This window comes from Clarias gariepinus, chromosome 5 (assembly GCF_024256425.1).
Source record: "Clarias gariepinus isolate MV-2021 ecotype Netherlands chromosome 5, CGAR_prim_01v2, whole genome shotgun sequence".
In the NCBI taxonomy this organism is placed as follows: Eukaryota; Metazoa; Chordata; class Actinopteri; order Siluriformes; family Clariidae; genus Clarias; species Clarias gariepinus.
Genome location: NC_071104.1, coordinates 17,355,001 through 17,367,114, shown reverse-complemented (window position 1 = coordinate 17,367,114; position 12,114 = coordinate 17,355,001). Strand labels below are relative to the sequence as shown.

Below are 12,114 nucleotides of genomic sequence, written 5' to 3'. Positions count from 1 at the left end.
TAATTAGTTTGCACATGATCATCTAACTGAATACAGATGAGATGTTAGAAACACATAAAAAGTACAAAAAGTGCCATAAGGAAACTAACCACAAAATATATTTTTATTAATTATGTTTGCCTGACCAAGCAACCTTCCCTGAGCCTCTTTTAAGAATTCTGACATACAGGAAAAGATAAGAAATATATGTGTGAATCATTTCTGTTCTAAATAAACACGGTATTATTTGTATTTTAAACCCATGGTGTTTTTAATTTCTTTTTTGTCCAAATCAAATAAAAGATGCAAAATTCACGAAGGAGTAACTGTTTATTCACTCATTCTCTATACCCCTATAGATCTCTATGCTGTATAAGGTCACAGAGAGCCTGGAGCCCATCCCTTTTGGGCATGCATATCCACTACTGAAAATTTCGAAACACCAATTTCCCTGCTCTGCATGTGTTTGGACTGCAGGAGGAGACGGGGGTAACAGGAAGGAACCCACGAAGCACAGGAAGACCCTGCAATATCCATGCACACAGACCCAAGGTGGGAATCGAACCCTCTACCCTGGAGGTGCGAGTGTCATAGTGTTAACCACTACGCAACTATATTGACAGTAATAGTTTAACCTACAACCATCATTTTGTTCATCTTTATTCATCCTGTAGTCTAGAGACAGAACCATGTGCAGCGCATCAGCCCCCAAACAGCAACAACAAAGATTTAAAGCACCCACACAGACTGTTAGGTGCAGCAGGTTCCTCACCACTGTGACCTCTGAATGTCTTTTAATGTCAGCTTCTCCAAACCCTTTCTCTCCTTATGCACCTCCTGTCACTGTGTTTATATCTCTGTTATTCTTCACCTACTGCTCCATTATTCATTTACATCTCTGTGGTTTCTCCAGTCAAATATGTTATAAAAAATTTTTTGCCGAAACAAATACGAGCGCACAGCTTTAATGTTGTTTAGATTATCGTCCAATTTTAGAAATATGAAGTGAAATGTTGCACAATATTGCACAGAGATTTCTATTACCTGATGAAATTCTAAACATCTGCCTTCCTTACACGCATATGTATGTGTGCAGGCATGTGAGGGAAGAATCTACACACCGTGACAAACTGGGTGTCGAGTCAATGAGAGGCCAGTAAGATTATTAACATTATATATTAATACACATGTAAGGAGATCTTAAGTAGTGACCTGCTTTTCAACTACACAAAATATTCTGGTGATATAAGAACGGGCATAAAGTTAAACAGCTTGTAGTTGATAAAATGGTTGAGTAGACAGTGTTCATATCGTTTGTGCAGATTCTCAATCCAGATTCCCCGAATGAAAGTTGCTGTGGACTCCTGCAAAAGGGGACGACCTACCTCTGCTCGTGCACAGTTCTTGGCGGATCGTTACAGTTGAAAGTAGGCATCCGGTGGTGTAAGATTGGGGGGGAAAGGACAATTATGGGAAAGAATTGTTCTGCCACCTTTTTAACCTCCATTCTCCATTTACAACCACTGTATAAGCGGAAATAATACCCAACTATGAATACTTTTCATATGGGTCGTGAGACCCATTTTCAAGAACTGCACAACACAACTTCCTTTTCACTACTGGGAACACGTACTGTATGTCTGGAGCTACGCCCAGTCAACAAACACACATGCACATTCGAGATATGCAACTATCAGTACTGTGTATTTTGGTCCAACTCTTTTGACTGGTTGGGTTTTCTAATAAAGCAAAAAATTACTTATAAATATAAGCACAATTCAGATTCTCTATGTCTATTCTATGTCTATGTGTTTAAAAAATAATAACAATAATAATAATGACCTCTACCATCATTAAAACCCAGCATAACATACACCAATCAGCAATAACATTAACACAAATACCACCAATAGATTAACACTGATTACCATTTACAGTATATACCAGCAAACTGGTGACAGCATCATGGGCACCCAAGGCTCGCCAATGCCTGCAGGGACCAAAGGCCCGCCTGTCACGATCCCAGAGAAAAGCCAATGTAACACAAATTAATGCTGGCCATGACAGAGGGGCGACAGAACAAAGTGCAGGCAAAGCAACCAATGCCACCGATATGGCCTGCAAACTACCCTCATCCTAATCTAAATGAGCATTCATGAGATGCACCGAACAAACAAATACGATTTACAGAGGCCCCACCCCACAGCACCCAAATGATCCGCTGCCCATGTTCTGGTGCCAGACACCGCAGCACACCCCCAGAGGTCTTGCAGATTCATGCCCTGAAGGGGTAGTGCTGCCCAGGAGCCATAAGGGGACCAACACAATACTGGTCCTGATGTTTTGCACTGTTATTTCACAATGGTCGGTGTATGTTTTCCAGTAGATAATATAGTACAGTTAAACTCAACAAATTCATTACGGAATGTTTTTTTTTCCTTACCTACAGACTTCACTGTAATGGCAGTGGTGGCTGAGTTCTCCCCTATGTGCTGCCACTCCCAGTCTGGCGCACTGCCGCTTTGAAGCCACTCGGTGGCAATGCAGTGGTACTGCCCCTCATCATTGGGGAAGGCATTATACAGGGTGAGGGTAAAGGTGTCTGACCGGATCCGTTCCGCATGGATCTCCCCGAAGCTGTGGCGCTCTTGGTAACTTTGTCCAGGTTGTATAGTGCCATAGCGATCCACTGACGCCAAGTCAACAGCAGGAGCGCCGCCATCCTTGTCTGCCCACTGCCAGACGATGGACAGAGCGCCGACTGTCAAATGCACTGAGCATGTCAAGTGGATGTGCTCTCCCTCCAGCACTTCTGAGGAGTTGCTGGTCAATGACACACTAATGTTACTACCTGAAAGAAAGAGAAAGAGAAATTATTTAAAAGAACTCACAACTTAATTGAACTGATGAAGCTCCTTATATGTGTGCCAAGTCATTTTCAGAGTATTTCCTTAGGAAATTCCCTCAGGTAGACCTCGTTATTTACTGAACTGATAGAAAATGCAACCTTCCGTGTTATTTCATCAGATTCTATTAGCATACTTAGTGAATGATCTGCTGATGAGATGAGCCTGCAACACCTCATGGTGATCGTGCATTTTGTGTTACGTTCTTTCAGGCTGCTCCAGCTGGGTCATGGTTTATTGTACAATGATTAATGGATCTTGACTGACAGAGTTTTGGGCACTGTGTCTCTGGATCAAAAAGTTCAGGAGGATTTTGCAAGCACAATGTGGCTGAAAGGCTGTCCCCAGTGTTTTCAGTTGGGGTTTTCTACACACAACCATGTGCTTTTCACAATCAAGGAAGATAAAAAAAAATAATATATATATATATATATATATATATATATATATATATATTTTTTTTTTGAAGATGCACAAATTTTGTTGCATGCTACTACAAAGCCATTCTTACTCTTTATGCAGAAACTTTGTCCCAACATGGCAAAACACCTCACTAAAAAATATACAACTACTACAAATCCACACGATTAAATGCAGATTTTAGTCTGTCAAAACTGAATGTGAGAGATCGCACGTCTGCATTCTGATCTCCCCACATTTACCTTTCCTCTGCTTCTTATCTCTAGCCACCGGAGTCATAAGAAAAGAAGCTCTTAAATCAGCTAGTGTGTGAGCAGTTCCATCTTTGTCTCTTCCTCTCCACTGTCTGCCTAATGTTTACCATTTTCTCACTATGTTTTCTCAGCCTCAATGTACTTGAGATTCTTGCTACTAGTGCAGCTGCTTCTTATCTGACTGAAAAACAGACCCTCCATCAGGCCCAATTTGTCAGCAGGGTTTCTGTGGCTTTGGTGCAACTGTCAAACATTGCCTCAATGCACAACATGAAGACCAGACATGGGAACTGATGAAGAACAGGACAAAGGGGGCAGAAAGGGTGTCAAACTGTGTGTGTGTGTGTGTGTGTGTGTGTGTGTGTGTGTGTGTCTGAATAAAACAGTGAGAGCAACTGAGATGGAGATAGAGACAGAACAAACATAATAAACAATAAAACCAAGAAGAAAAGGAAGAAATATAGACAATTGTGGTGTGTGTGTGCAGCAGCCCCAGGCTGTTGTTATCGCTCTAATGGTCTCATAAACCCTGCATAGATTGCAGAAAAGCTCCTGGGGGACGAAGCCAAACAAATTACTCTAATAAAGAGGATCTTTCAGAAAGACATCTGCAGAATCTCCTCCTTCCTTCTGTAATACATGAGAAGTGGAGCACTGGCATAAAAGAAGGGTGCGTTCTTGGGTCACTGGCCCTAACGTATTTATTTCAGCTACGCTTTGCATTTTTATGGGGCCTTTAAGCAGATTTCTGGGAGAAAGGTGAGGATCCCCCCCGCCCCCTGTCATCCAAATAAGCTGCAGCTGGAGCTGGGGTTATGACATGGCTGCTTCCAGCTCCTGGTATGGTTTTGCATGACTGGAACTGTGTGAGATATTAAGTACTGTATAAGGATATGCTCTGCTGGGCTGCATCCTGGCTCCTGTGGCTAATGCTCAGGTAGAGCTGGAGGGGTCAGATATGGCAGGTAAATCCTCTACCATGGTTCCCACGCTCATCCCAGCTGGAGTGCTTTGTTAAGAGCGAGAGTCCTTCATTCATTCTGTAAATCTTTTAAAGGAAATATCCACCAGGAATGACTTGAATATTAATGTTTACATGTTATTCAGCAGTGTGCTAGATTTATTTTATAATGAAATCCTGAGATAATCATTTTTTTGATGCCTTTGACATCTTTTTGACAACATTTGGTCTATTATTTACTTTGGTTATCATTTTCCACACCACCCACAGTGCCATGCAACTACCTGTTAATACTTTAGCACTGGGATTTAGCCTTCTCTTTACCTTTAAAGAGGCCAACTGAGAAGCACATCAGTATTTTACTCTGTGCAGCTCTCCCACCTCCTGTCGAAACTCAAAGGTTCCGTGACCTCCTCACCTTGTGTGGCTGCACTGTGCCCAGTGTTTCCCTTTGCACTCTTTATTTTGGAGTCAGTATTAATATTACATGGAATGTTGCTGGAAAATGGTTTGTGAGAAAAGAAACTCTTGCTCTTTAGCTCTCAGAAGGTTTATCCCTCATATTTATGACCATTAAAATTGAATCTCCAACTTAATGCAATAGTAATGGCAATAGCAAAGTCCCTTTGTCATGTCATCATGAATGACACACGAGTATGCACTGCTAAGAAAAACAAAAATTTATGATTAGTCTCCCTACAGTAACTAGTGGTTTACTTACTGTATAGCCACCCAGCTGTTGAGTACCAATCCAGTTCTCATCATACTGTGCCTAATGCATATACTTTCACTATTGACCACGGCTATAAACATGCAACTTCACCAAGTGTTCAAGCGATCTCCATCCATAATCATTTCCGAACATATTTCTTTCACAGTGTTGACAGTTTGGCAGTTTGACAGTTTTTTTTTTTTCCAGTTTTTGAATGGTTGTGTTGAGGGGTTCTAAACCCTGCTCAGGTAATCTAAAATCTCCTTAGTTGTTCTCTTTACTGGATGCAGCCCAATAATTTGACTCTTTTGAAATGGTGACATTTTTTGACAAGGCAGTGTAGATCAATATAAACATGCCAGTATTTAACGTGTTTCAGAGTGGTGTGCCTTCTTTGCTTCTTTTTGAATTTTTTTCTCCACAATTTGATTTCTTTCAGCTTTTTAGTCTTCGAACAGCTTCCGCGTCAAACATGACACCTTTGCAGCACCTCTTTAACACAAGCAATACAAATAAATGTATGCATGGACACTATGCTTTACTTCCCATTCTGGTGGATTTTACTCTGTCCGAAATGGCAAAGGAGTTCAGACAAGGCATTATTCCCCCTTTCCTCTTTCATTACTCTTCAGTGAGGGGAAAGGGCTAGGTGATAATCGAGAGTCTAAACTCAAGATTTGTGGATCTGAGTAAACAAACCCCCCACTGGCCTTTATAGAGAGTAAGAAAAATCTGGCTGGAAAAAGGGATGACATGGCTCTAATGGCCTGCTGCCCACACTATTACTGAATCTATTGATGTGCCATTTCCTGTCTTTACTGTCTGGTTAGGTTAAGAATATAACACTACTCTACTTCAGTGGGAGCGAAAAGTAGTGCTTAGGAAACTCACCTTTTCATTCACCTGCCTTAAGGGACCGAGACTGAGAAACAAATACTCACTTAGGGAAAGCACGGCGATCTGAACATTACGGGAGCGCTTGCTTCGATCAATGAACTCTCCGGTGGGTGTCTTCTCCCGCTCAGTCACTCTGCAGATGTATTTCCCAGCATCCTCAGGAAGCAGATGCTGCAGTTTCAGCAGGTGGACAGACGGACTCTCTTTACGAATGGTCATGAGGCCAGTGGCCTCACGCTGTACATAGTTTGCCCCCAGCACGGGCACAGCGCTGGGCCCCACCACGGCTATAGACGAGCTGCTGAAGACCCACGACACCGAGAAGTAACGCTCAGCAACATTCTGAGCATCTATGGTGCAGCGGAGCTCCAGCGGCTCACCTGCCGTGTAGGCCCGGCGATCTGTTGTCACTTGGATACTAAAGTCCCGATCTAGAAGAGAGAGAGAGGGAAAAAAAAACAGATTAGGATAAGAGTGGTTGTTATCAGCATAGGGTCTGTGACAAGTTGCACATGCACCATAAAATCATCATCTTTACAGAAAAGACTATGAAAACTCCTACTGCAAAGTCAAAGTTTGCTACAAAAGTGAACTTATTTGCACAACTAATTTTTTAACATTGCACACTGTGCTTTCTTCCTGCAAAAACAGTGTATTTTCCACTTCATCGCACTCGTTCAGTGGTGATCGCCTCGAGCTGTAATTACGCACAACTTGAAACAGCCTTCACAAGAACTGTATTAAAGCACTAGTTCAAAGCTCTTGGCCATCTAGCACTCATTCTAAGGGAGTGAACTCTGAAAATTTTTTTACATGTGCGTGTTATTTACTTCCTATTTTGAATTACAAACTTTTAAAAATAAATGCACGGTAGACTAGACCGATCATTTGACCAATCATGTGAACACAACAGCCTGTAGCTGTTGGCATTTTTGCACTCGAGAGCTGTGTTGCTCTATTAGGATGTAACTGCCTGCAGCCATCTGACATGTACAGTTACAAGATTAAAGAGTACAGGGCAAAACAGTGCTGAGCACAAAAATCATTTATTACAGGAAAGAAAAAAAAAAAAAGAACGGGGCAGGAGAGTGGCTGATGTGATGAGGCAGCGCATGAGATGAGGCAAGAAATGAGAAGAGGGAATAACAGAATGAACAGGAAACCGATGCAGGAGTGATTTGGAGAGATAGAGGGCATACATCATGCATTTTAATAACGGATGCCATATATAGTAAAGAGATGCATAGCAGGCCAGGTTCTAAAAAACAGATGGGCAGTAGAGGGAGAGGATGATCAGATCAGAATTCTGTCTGCGTCTCTGCTCAGCTAGCTCTATCTGCCGGCTAATCATGGCATATTAGAGCCTGTTAAGCTCCAGTCTCTTTAAAGAACACCAAATACAGCTGCCTAATGAAGGTTCTCCAGATCAAAGCACAAAGCTTTCCTGGCTTCTTTTTTTTTGTTATCCTGTAATGTTCATGCCACATTATGGTTTAAATGAGATAATGGCTATAATATCCACCCACACAAGGGTTATGGATAGCTGGTGGATCTGGACAGCGTGTTTAATGAGCGAAGACACTTTCTCCAACCTGCGGTTGTCTGGTTTTCAGTAAAATGTGCAGTGTTTTAAACAAAGGGATGACAAAAGATGTCTGTAACATCATATACTGTATGTGTGCTCCTGTCCTACTCAAAATTACGGGAAGTAGAGATAAATGAAAACTGAGCAGTATGGTATCCCACTGTGAAGGATCACCCACAAGCCTCTTGTTGCTCATTAAGCAGGGCTAAGATGTCAACTGACAGCTCTTGTGCAATTAATGAGTCTAAAGGCCTGTCTCTAAAACCGTCACAGTCGGGCAGTAATTAAATTAACTCAGGAGGAAAATACTGCTATGCTGTTTTATCTTGTGTTACAAACGATTGATCATATACCTGTCAATTTATACGTTGGTGTTACATCACTTAGGATTTTGTTTACGTATCAGGCAGCAGCTACCAACACCATTTATTTTTACAAAACTGAACACTGCATGATATTATAAATGTGTTTATTCTTTTAGCTCATAGATCTCCTTTAATCCGCCATCAGGATTGCACTTTTCTGGTTGATTTTATTCTCTACTTCCTGCTAATCGGCCATATGGACTCGTACAGTACCAAGCAGCCTGCCGAGAGACTCCTTTAAAGCAGTCAACTCTTTGTGATTCAGTTAGTGGATATTAAACTAAAGTAGCAGACGTAAACATAGTAGCAAATAGCGATGTGAGCACCCACAGACCACCTCACAATTTTATAGATTTCCTGATGTGATATTAAAGTTTTGTTCAGATTGTGTTACAATTCTAACCAAACATCACAAATAATTTGCTCCTACTGCACAGGACACAATGCTGCCTGTCAACGAGTGTCTCATCTGTAGCATTATAGAAGAACAGCAACATTTTACCACCTTAAATGCAAATATACTGTATATATATATATATATATATATATATATATAAACTAAAAATGTCTTTGGGAATCAGTGTGGCAAGACATAAATTGTCAAATAAAGGAATCATGATAGATACAGTGGGAGCCACGTCAAACAGCCGCTTGGAGCATGATAGGTCCATGACAGGACCGTGACAGGACCATGATCGATCCGTGCACGGAATGTGATCCCCCGCGATGACGTAGTTAACGATGCCCCACCCCATAAACGCCCCCATGCGCTTTCTAAAAAGATAGTTGCAATGCTGTATAATTCCGCCAGATGGAGCATTGACTGCTTCTGCAGTGTCCAAGCAGCCGGTTACTATATTTAATATATATATATATATATCATAACTTACGTCAACATAGTTTCATAAAAAGATGATGTGGTAAAAAAGAGGGATAAAAAACGATTCATAAAACAGATTTAAATCACTCAATACACAATCCATGATGCTTATGCTATTTTAATTAATGATTCAATTAATTAATAAAACTACTTATTGCAATATTTTTCACGACATCCTTAATAATACTTAAAGACGGTAACATCTGTAATTTATCTATACCAGTCGTTATAGGTACGGAATACAAATGCGGACTATGTACAGTATTTTACATTATGGTGTTTTTATCTATTTCCGTTTAATACACTGGTAGATAATATTTTACTGCAAAGTAAAGCTTAAAATTTAACTTCTGCTTGAGTTTGTTTTCGTTATATTTTTGATGTTTTCGCTGATGTTTTTTTCGCTGATAGTCAAAAATTGGCATAACAAATCGATTAATAACGCATAATATCTGGAACAAATATCTGTTCATACGGATCAGTATGTCTTTAGTCATTTAACCAGCATAACGTTTCCCCATCAAAGATCTGATGGGACATTAATCACTTATCACTACGGTGAATAGATGCGGCAGCAGAGACAGATTAAATCCCCATAAACATTCACACCTGAACACAATACTAACAGAACTAAACAGGTCCAGAGGGTCAGCGCCTGTTATCAGGACAGGGATCACCTACAGGATACTACTGTAATTTTACTGCTTATATATTTTTGCCATAGTTTCATTTGGTTTTACGCGATTTCATGTTTTACTTGTTCGTGTGTGTTCGTGTGTCTGTGTGTGTGTGTGTGTGTGTGTGTGTGTGTGAGAGAGAGAGAGAGAGAGAGCGTGCGCGAGAGAGGGCTTATATTGTGATTTATCCAGGGTTACTAAAGACTGGCTTACTACTACTAATAAAAAATATTTCAATGTAACCCATGGGTCTCAATCACAAAATCAGCCAACGCTGTAAACGGACAAGACAAATTATATAGGCTACCCTGAAACGTTAAGTTGAACATTAAAAATAATAATAATAATAAAAAAAAATATATATATATATATATATATATATATATATATATATATATATATATATATATATATATATAAGATCAACTATTATTGTCAAGTTTACGGGGCTTCTCAGTCTTTCGTTAATTTTACTACTGACTCGAAACCAATGTGGCTTATTAAAGATGCACTGTTTTATTGGACATGGCTGTTTTGTAATGTTCTGCAAAATAAACACTGTCTACGGTTCGAATATACTGTGAACGTCTCAAAGTCACGTCTCTAGATCCTTCTGCAGTAATGTTATCGTGGTGTAAATTATCACTTGCAGACAAAATAGTCTAGTAACGAAAGTAATGAATTTGTCACTACTCTTCTCTTACGCAGCACGGCTAAAAAGATAAGAAAAGTTACACCAATCCTGCCATGATGCTACCCTGTCCCAACACTGGCTGGGGAGATGAACTCATACCAAAACTCCAAAACTTACTATTATTTCATGAGATGAAATTAAGCTAGGATGAAGAAAACAAAAATTAACTCCCCTCTGTGTAGTATCTAAGTAGAGTGTAACTGGGGCAGCCACAAAATGCCCCCCGTGTAACTCTGATTAGGAAAAGCTCACGGACACCAAACCTGCAGCACTTTGGTGTAATTTTTATTATCTTTTTAGCCGTGCTGCATAAGAGAAGAGTAGTGACAAATTCGTTAATTTTAATAACGTGATGTTTGATTTGATATTATATCATTTCCAAGTTTGATAGTGTTGAGTGTTTGATAGTGTTGATTTTAGAGTGCATTATACGTGCGATGCGAAAAGGAAGTAAATAAACACGTAGCAATGCAAAGAGGACAGAGCTGCGAAATATTTAAGCAATATAAATTCAACAAAGTGTGATCATAATGGTTGTTGTTGCTGCTGTTTAGGTAATTGGTTCCATCGTGTTACTGAACGCAACTGTGTTCACAAAACCGAGCGGAGGGAAAGAAAAAACACTCGCTATAGCATTTAAATGAAAAGGGGCGGCGGCTTTTCTTTGAAGATAGCGATTGCGTAATAGGGGGCAATCCGTGCCGGGGGGTTAGGGCATAACACACCTCTGAACGTCTTTTGTCTTGTAAATTATTATCTTCGTTCACCTTCCAATCCCCCACAGCGCACACACTCTCTACACTGTTGCTATGTCTGTTGGGGCACTTGGTTATACACAGCACTTGTATATATCCCGCAAAATAAACATTAAACATAAACAACATCTTATCATTGTGTAAATTATTAACATATTTGGTGTCTTTTAATTGAGGACAAAAACAGACCCTGCGCTTGTGTTTAGGACTGATGCTGAACAGCTGTGTTCATAGGTTTAATCAACGATTTACAAGACAACAGTTAAAGCGTTTGTGGATGAGAGGTGTGTGTGTGTGTGTGTGTGTGTGTGCGCGCTCCGGCATTTCTCCGTTGCTTTAACACAAACATTTGGGCAGAGACAAGTAAGTCTGAAGTACCCCTCCCCCCGCCAACACACACACACACACACAGAGCAATTAGCACCATGTCACAGTCAGTATTCTCCACTGAGGTTTCTTACCTTCCACTCCTTCTAAGTTTGTCTTTGCTCTTTTAATGGAGTTCTTAAAAAAACCCAAAACTTTTATACTGAGAAAAAATTATTATGGGTCACATAGTCACAAACTAGCACAGATACATATGATCAAATTAAAACTGTTGTTTTAATTTGTTTCTATAACCAGTAATAATAATAATAATTATTATTATTATTAGCCTAACTCTTTGACTATTTAAAACAACGTCGGGTCCCATTTTTTTGCACATTGAAGTTGTTGATTTAAGTAAATGTATTTTTAAATACACAAACAATCCCCCAACAATTAAAACACGCACACATGACTTTAAAAATAAAATTTATTCTTCCAAAACTAGTCAAAGGTAAAACAATAATTTGTATAAAACATGTAAAAACATGTTAAATTTTTGCTTAAAGGTCATTAAAATACCCGGATAACACCAGCTGCTTATCAGTCTCTATCTGGTTCTTTTATATTAAAATATCATTTTAAAAAAATAAATAAATAAAGATGGAACTGTTTAATTCTTTGTTTTCCCCCTAAAGTATCAGACGTTTTGCAATTCTATGT

At 39.8% G+C, this 12,114-nt stretch overlaps 1 protein-coding gene across 2 annotated transcripts in view; it reads right to left on the bottom strand.

The window, feature by feature from the left end:
• igsf3 (immunoglobulin superfamily, member 3) overlaps positions 1-12,114 on the bottom strand; it is a 137,203-nt gene that overhangs the window by 34,125 nt on the left and 90,964 nt on the right. For both annotated transcript variants that reach the window (XM_053496470.1, XM_053496471.1), the window contains exons 5-6: positions 6,174-6,560; positions 2,423-2,830 (exon numbers count right to left, since the gene is read on the bottom strand). In XM_053496470.1, the coding sequence (XP_053352445.1) occupies positions 2,423-2,830; positions 6,174-6,560 (795 nt within the window). The remainder of the gene's footprint in view (positions 1-2,422; positions 2,831-6,173; positions 6,561-12,114) is intronic.